General features: G+C 36.1%; 1 protein-coding gene across 3 annotated transcripts in view; it reads right to left on the bottom strand.

Moving 5' to 3' along the window:
- The window catches only part of LOC106665809 (zinc finger protein ush), a 51,125-nt gene continuing 44,056 nt past the window's right edge, over positions 1-7,069 (bottom strand). For all 3 annotated transcript variants that reach the window (XM_014392543.2, XM_014392545.2, XM_014392544.2), the window contains exons 3-6: positions 3,270-3,389; positions 967-2,813; positions 664-888; positions 1-552 (exon numbers count right to left, since the gene is read on the bottom strand). In XM_014392543.2, the coding sequence (XP_014248029.1) occupies positions 88-552; positions 664-888; positions 967-2,813; positions 3,270-3,389 (2,657 nt within the window). In that variant the 3' untranslated portion in view covers positions 1-87. The remainder of the gene's footprint in view (positions 553-663; positions 889-966; positions 2,814-3,269; positions 3,390-7,069) is intronic.

Here is a 7,069-nt window from a genome sequence, read left to right as displayed (position 1 = left end):
ACTGGTTTTTCTAAACTGTCTTTAAGCAAAATACTTATATTCACAGGTTCTTGACAATATATACATTGAATGTTCAACCACATATTTTTATGTTACTGGTGTACCAGCTGGCCTGTTGTTGCTACTAGCATTTGGATTTTCACCAAGATGACTCGAGCAATAGAACTTTTTGTGAGCTATAAATGTAGACAGATAGTTAAAAGATATGTCACACGATTCACAATATCTTGGCCCAGCTCTTTTATTATTATTCATGCTAAGATCATCAGCTTGATCAGAAACGGGCGATTCTCTTGCAGCGTTCTCTTCTTCAGTCTTTATAAGAGGTTCTTCCTTGACGGCCACATCCTCGACTTCAATGTACTCTTCTTCCTCGGGGTCTTCGGGTTTTTCCCCATTGTTAACAAATTCTTCTTTCACTTTAACGGATTGTCCATTGCAAGACGTTTTGTCAGGTTGGGGTGATTTACTTGGCTCTTCGTCAATACTCGGAGGCTCTGCTGTTACACCTCCATTACCGTCTTCAATTATACAAGTAATGAAATTCTCCTCCTGAAAGAAATTGTTAATTATGAACTTAATTTTTTTGTTATAAAAAGACATGATTTTATTTATATGAAAGCTTCTGAAAGTTAAAACTGGAATAATAAGTATTACACCTACATTAACCTCTGTTGGCCGTTTATCAAAGTGCATCCTAATATGGGTTCTCATTCCTCTTAAAGTATTGCCTTTGTAGCGGCAAATTGTACACAAAAATGCTTTGACTCCACTGTGGGAGTCCATATGCTTTTGAGCAGCACTCGCAGTCGGGCTGGTCACCGGACAGCAGGGGCACTTCCACCCTACTGACATACCACTGCAGTGGTGTTCACCAACCATTGCCATCTAAAAAAGACAAAAACAAAGATAATTAGCAACATTACAAAAAGAACAAAATAGTAGAAAGAGAAAAATGATTTTTACCTTGCATTTTGGGCATCTCCTAGGTTTATCGGTTTCATTGATAGTTCTTTTTGGACAGTAGTAAGTTTGATGAGCTGTAAGATTATCATAAGCTGTAAATTTGATTCCACATGCAGCACATATGAATTGATACATTGTAGGCTTGGATGTTGACGGTGTGTTGGTAACAGGCGCAACGGGGCTTTTTGATTTTGTTTCTTTTGGAGGAGTGGTGGGAGGAGATGAAGATCCCATAGGACTAGGAGTTTTCTCATCTTGACTAGAAGAGTCAGCCACTTTTCTTGCTGAACAGTAATGCTTTTTGTGAGCTATGTAATTTTCAAGTTTGTAAAATACTATGTTACATTCTTGGCACTTTGAATCACCCTGCTTGACCAAAACTTGTGGAGGAGCCGGGGGCGGCGGAGGTAGCTCAGTTGAACTAGCTGCAGCAGCTGCTATTCTCAAAGCCATTTCTGATGTTAGAAGGGGTAAAATGGCAGCATGATTTAGTAGTTCTGCTGAAGGTCTTCCACCGGACAACTGAGGTAATGTCATCGGTATAGGCGGAATACTACTTCCTCCAGCCAACAATCCTGGTATAGGCTGTAACCCTTTGCTTTTGGAGAGTCTTGCATTATACAATGCCGACAGATGCGAAAGGATTTCTGGGGAAAACGGCAAATTTGGAAATTCTGATTTTACATTATGTAGACTATCAATTTGACTTTGGGTAACGGCAGCTAAAAGAAGATTTTGCAGATTGATGTTGTTGTTATCTTTAGCACTTGGTGGTATTTCAGGTGTATGTCTGTCTCTTGGAGATTTATTTATTCCATTTGGTGTCCGCCTTGGAGATTTTATGTTGGGAGAAGGTGATACCCTTGTGCTTTTTGGGCTTGGGCTATTACTATGGACAGATTCACTCCTTGGTCGTTTTTCACCCTTTTTCGCCACAGAATGTGGGGAAGATGATAATGAAGGGGATAGAGGAGCAGGTGAAGGGGATGAACATGTTGAAGATGTCGAAAGCATCAAAGGAATGGACGGGGCGCAAATAATATCTTCATGCTCAGGTGTTGTCGTATGAGTTCTCTGATTATTGACACTCTGACGGTTTTCTTTTTCATCCTCGCACATATCGACAATGACAGCTTCTTTGTCTTCACTTCTCCTACAACTTAAGTCAAGTGGTGATGTTCCTATTGGCTCGGTTGTCTTTGGTTTTTCCACCACTGGCTTTTGAACTTGCGGAGTTTGGAAGGGCGTGGCTCGAGGTGTTTTTTCGGCAAGGGGCCTAGTTATAGCCTGGGCCATAGGTTGCAGTGTTCCATCAGAAAGAAGAAGGTAAGCAGTATCAGTTGGATGAAGGCCTGCAGCTGCCGGTCCCGATAATAGACTAGCTCCTTGGAATAACGAATAAGGTACAATAAGGATAGGGTTTGTAGGAAGCGCAAGAAATGGTTGATCCCGAGTTGCTTCACTGGGTGATGACGCCCTTGTGTCCACTGGTGATCCTGGACTTGGAACTCCCTTGGGTTTCATAACATGTCGTGTACTGCAGTAGTGCATTTTGTGAGCTCTAAAAGTTTTGCTAGATGAAAAACGTATATCACAATCCTGACAATAGCGATCGACTGCAGGTTGGGGTGAAGTGCTTCTTTCGCCACTGGGTGAACTGCTATGCATACGCATATGCCTGTTCAGGCTGACTTTCTTATCGGCGCTGTAAGAGCAATGAGGGCATTTATACTGTTTTCCAGATCTGACTGCTTTTGTAGCTGGTTCTCCACTGCTGCTGTCACCACCACTCATTTCCTCCTTGTCAGCAACACTCTTAACATCCTCATTTTCACTTTCAGCACCACCTGAACATAAAAAATAAATCTGTTGCAACATGAAAAAAGGAAAATATATCCATTAGTGTTTAATGTAAATTTTTTAAAAACTCTTTAATGTTTAATAATGTGGTGAATTTTATCAAAAGGTTAAACTTAAAGAATAAAACAAATGTTTATATCTTGATCTCCGTCAATAACCCTGCCCTGCCCTGCCAAATGAAGACAGAATATTTGAGTGAGGTAAATGGTCACCGTATGAACAAAACACCAAAAACTTGCCTGGTGTTTTCTTCATCTGATGAGCTTTTACCTGATCCTCACTCACATAATTTCACTGGTTGATCTTCATTTCACACACTAAAAGATAGAATAGGCCAGACCAAGGTGACTTGACGGCAATCAAGCTGCGGACTTCACAAATCATTTGACTTTTTATAGTATACTTAATTTTTAAAAGTTTGATTTTGAATGTCAATTAATTACCTCTTGGCAATGTATGCATTCTATGAGAACAGTAGTAGGTCGCATGGGCTTCAAGAGTGCTGAGCGAGCTGAACCTTATGCCACAAGGGGTACAGAAGTAAACTGGAGGGGCAGAAGAACCTGACGGAAAGAAATAACAACAATAGAAAAAAAGAAGAAATTATTAAATGATAGAAGCTTGAAAAACCAGATTATAAATTTACCTACGGATAAGGGGAGATAAGAGATTAATCCTCCAAGGCCGGAGGACAATGGGGGACCGACCAAAAAAAAGATATCAGATACAATTTGGTAAAACAAAAGGAGTAGGATGATAACATGGAAGATAGAATTGGGTCCTTCCTTAATAGATTTCAAAAATTCATAATTACACCACAATAATAAACATGTTTTGTTTTGTTTAAAGTAAATAATTTTATTTTAGAAAAAAATTTTGTATATGTTAATCACATTCAATTTTTTTAGGTTAAATTTTTCTTCAAAAATGGTTTAAAGAAGTGTGAAGTCTTGTTTGGAAAAGAGTTTTTTTGCCAGTCCATATATTACCGTCACTGTAAAACTAAAGTGGTATGATAATTTCTACAAAACTTTTGATGCAAATGTTGATTAATATAATATTGATGATATGTAGAAGTACTAAGGTTTTATTTATTTTCTTAACTTATATTCTTCTTAAAATTTCAGAATTAGTGGCACAGAAATTATACTGCTTCTTGTGACTTAAAACTACACAATTTTGCATAACCAACAAAGTATGTAATTCAAGTTTATTATTAAAGTTGAAATTAAATAACAAATAATATTAATCTTCAAGTTATGTATACTAGATACATTGCAGTAGACTCAGAGGCAGCAAGATCCTTAAGACAAGTGGTTATTGTTTTTAAATTTTAAACTGTAAATTTACGGACTAATTATAAGTGACGTGTAAATCTTGAAAATTAAAATTAATGTACGGTCGCAAAAAGAATTGCCGTTCAAGTGTAGCACTTCACACGGAATCTTAAAAAACAACAACAAATTACTGTAAGGTCGCGCGTTAACTGGCCTCTTAAAATTAAAGAGATAAGCAATGGTTGAGTTAATTTTAAATAGGGAAGAGTTAAGAATTAATAACTGGGTTATTCATATAGAGTTTAGGTTTCATGCTAGCAGGATCTTTTTGACAAGGTGCTTGAACGTGACTTAAGAATATATTTTTAAGTGTACAACATCATAATAATATATGAATAAAGTTTTAGTTGAGCAAGCAAAAGTAAAGTACAGATAGATTTTATATTTTTTACTATTCCTTTTCGGTTGTTGACTCTTTATATTTCTTGGTTTCTTTTCAGCAATTAGTCAACCATCGAAATCATTTTCTTTACCTTACATTAAACTTTAATAAAAGTTCAATAAAAAGAAAATGAGTTTGATTGTTGGCTAGTTCCTGGAAAGAAACCCAAGAAATATAGATAGATTTTAGATTATTTATATTTATTGTTTACAATGTGGTTAAACCTCTAAACTACATTTTACACAAAACGTTTTAAATCTTGAGCTCTGCAGGTTGATGAATCTGTAGCTCGGTCGTTTCCGATCGGTCTGTCAGACGCGTTTCGGCCATCTTCAATGGTGGATATTGTTGTTTTTACTCTCCCTGCTTATAACCCTGCCCTGGCGAAAGGCCGAAGAACGACTCAAAGCCCGAAACGCCTAAGAGGAAGACGAAAATGACAAGAAACGACCAAATTACAGAATGGTAAAAGTAAAATCTCTCAAATAACAATATTGATAATTGACAATCGAGTTATTTATAAAACGGGCAGAGGCTTATCCCGGCAGGATCCTTTTTGACAAGTTTTAACCTCTTGAAATTCTAAACTATATTTTACAGAAAAAGTTTTAAACCTTGAGCCCTGCGGGGTGATGAACCTGTAGCTTGATCTTTAACGGATCATTTTGTCCTGTCAGTCGCGTTTCGGCCTTTTCAATATTATTTTGACTCACCCTGCTTATAACCCTGACTCATACTGGTGATAGCGAAAGGCCGAAGCGCGTCTGAAAGCCAAAAACAGTGAGGATAGAAAAACAAAATGAAATGAAACGGCCAAATTACAAATCCAAAATAGTAAAACTAAGATCCCTCAAATAGCAACATCATAATTGTTAACCGATTTACAGTAGAAATTGTTTATATTGACACTTGTTATAAGGAACTCCGGATTTAACGTACAAAATCTTCGTTCCCGTGAAATGTCATAAGGAAAAAACATAACGAACTGCCTTAGGAAAGATTCTTCCCCCCTTTTTTGCCTATAAATATCTTTAAAAAATCTCTAAAAAATAAGTAAATAAATAAATAAAAACCACGACTTTAGTCCCTTCTCTTGAGGAAAAATTCGCTATAATTTCTCGGATCGAAATGAGGAAATTGTGAGAGTAGTCTCGCAAGTAAAATGGGGTCGTTTCTTTCCAAAATATCGGGAATTGTGAAAAATAAAGAGAAAACCATCAAACAATTTAATAAGTGCTATAAAGTTAAAAAATACAAAAATAGTCAAATAACTCCATTCACATTTATACATACATAGGAACATATATGTATGTATGTTTAATATTTTAAAAACATTTGAGTACATAAATTAATTTAGCAGGTTAGTATGTATTTTGTATTTCCTCATAAACCTAGATAAATTATATAATTACTAATATAATGAAAAATGCTAAAAACGTACATGCCTCTCAATTGGATGAAATGTTCAGCTATAATGAACTATAAATTTTATGGTCCTGTGAAGATCGTTATAAACGATTTATACTGTATTTATAAAACTGGTAGAAACCTTATTCTAGCTGGATACGTTTTGACAAGGACGTCAAAGAATTTTTATACTTTGGTGAAATTTTTTTTCTATATTAAACCATATTTATTTAGTGGTCATAATGAGCTATATTAATTTTCCAAATTAATTATTCTTTTTATCTAAGGTTTTTGGTTGGGTTGAAAAGATCACTTGAACTAACGTGTCTTCGATCCTCTCGGACACCACCTCCCCATCTCAACCTACAACCTTTCGAATTTTTACTCTTTTTTGTTAGTTTTTAAATGCCGTGTAATCAGGATACGATTTTCGGCGACTTATGAAGTGGAGATGTTAGCGAAGTGATTTTTAATTATTTAATTATTATTAAATCCATTATATTTAGTGGTCTGGTTGACCAAATTACTTCTTTCAATTAATTAATCTTGTTATATAAGGTCTTGGTTGAGATGAAAAATCTGTGTCATGAGCGGGATTCGAACCCACGACCTTCGGCCCAATACGCCGCTGCTCTACCACTTAAGCTATCGTGACTTCGATCCACTCGGACATCAACCCCCCCATTTCAACTTTCATTTTAATTATTATATTAATCCATATATGTTTAGAGGTCTTATTGACTATTTCATTATTCCAATTAATGTGTAGAGATTAGTGACCGCTAATCGATAGTTATTCAGATATCGTGAGATGCGGTCGGGTGTGATGTAGGTTTCAGAAAAACATTTTCTTTATCNTCTCAATAAAAGATCGAAACGTTGGCACGATAAAGAAAATGTTTTTCTGAAACCTACATCACACCCGACCGCATCTCACGATATCTGAATAACAATTCCAATTAATTATTATTTTTATTTAAGGGTTGAGATGAAAAATCAGTGTCACGAGGGGGATTCGAACCCACGATCTACGGCGCAATACGTCGCTGCTCTAACCACTTGTGCTATCGTGACTTCGAAATTTTAAAAATGGCAAAAAGAGGGAAAATTCGAATGT

This window comes from Cimex lectularius, unplaced genomic scaffold (genome assembly GCF_000648675.2).
Source record: "Cimex lectularius strain Harlan isolate CLEC.00 unplaced genomic scaffold, Clec_2.1 scaffold12, whole genome shotgun sequence".
NCBI classification, from domain to species: Eukaryota; Metazoa; Arthropoda; class Insecta; order Hemiptera; family Cimicidae; genus Cimex; species Cimex lectularius.
The sequence above is the reverse complement of the archived record's forward strand: the minus strand, read 5'-3'. Positions and strand labels throughout refer to the sequence as shown.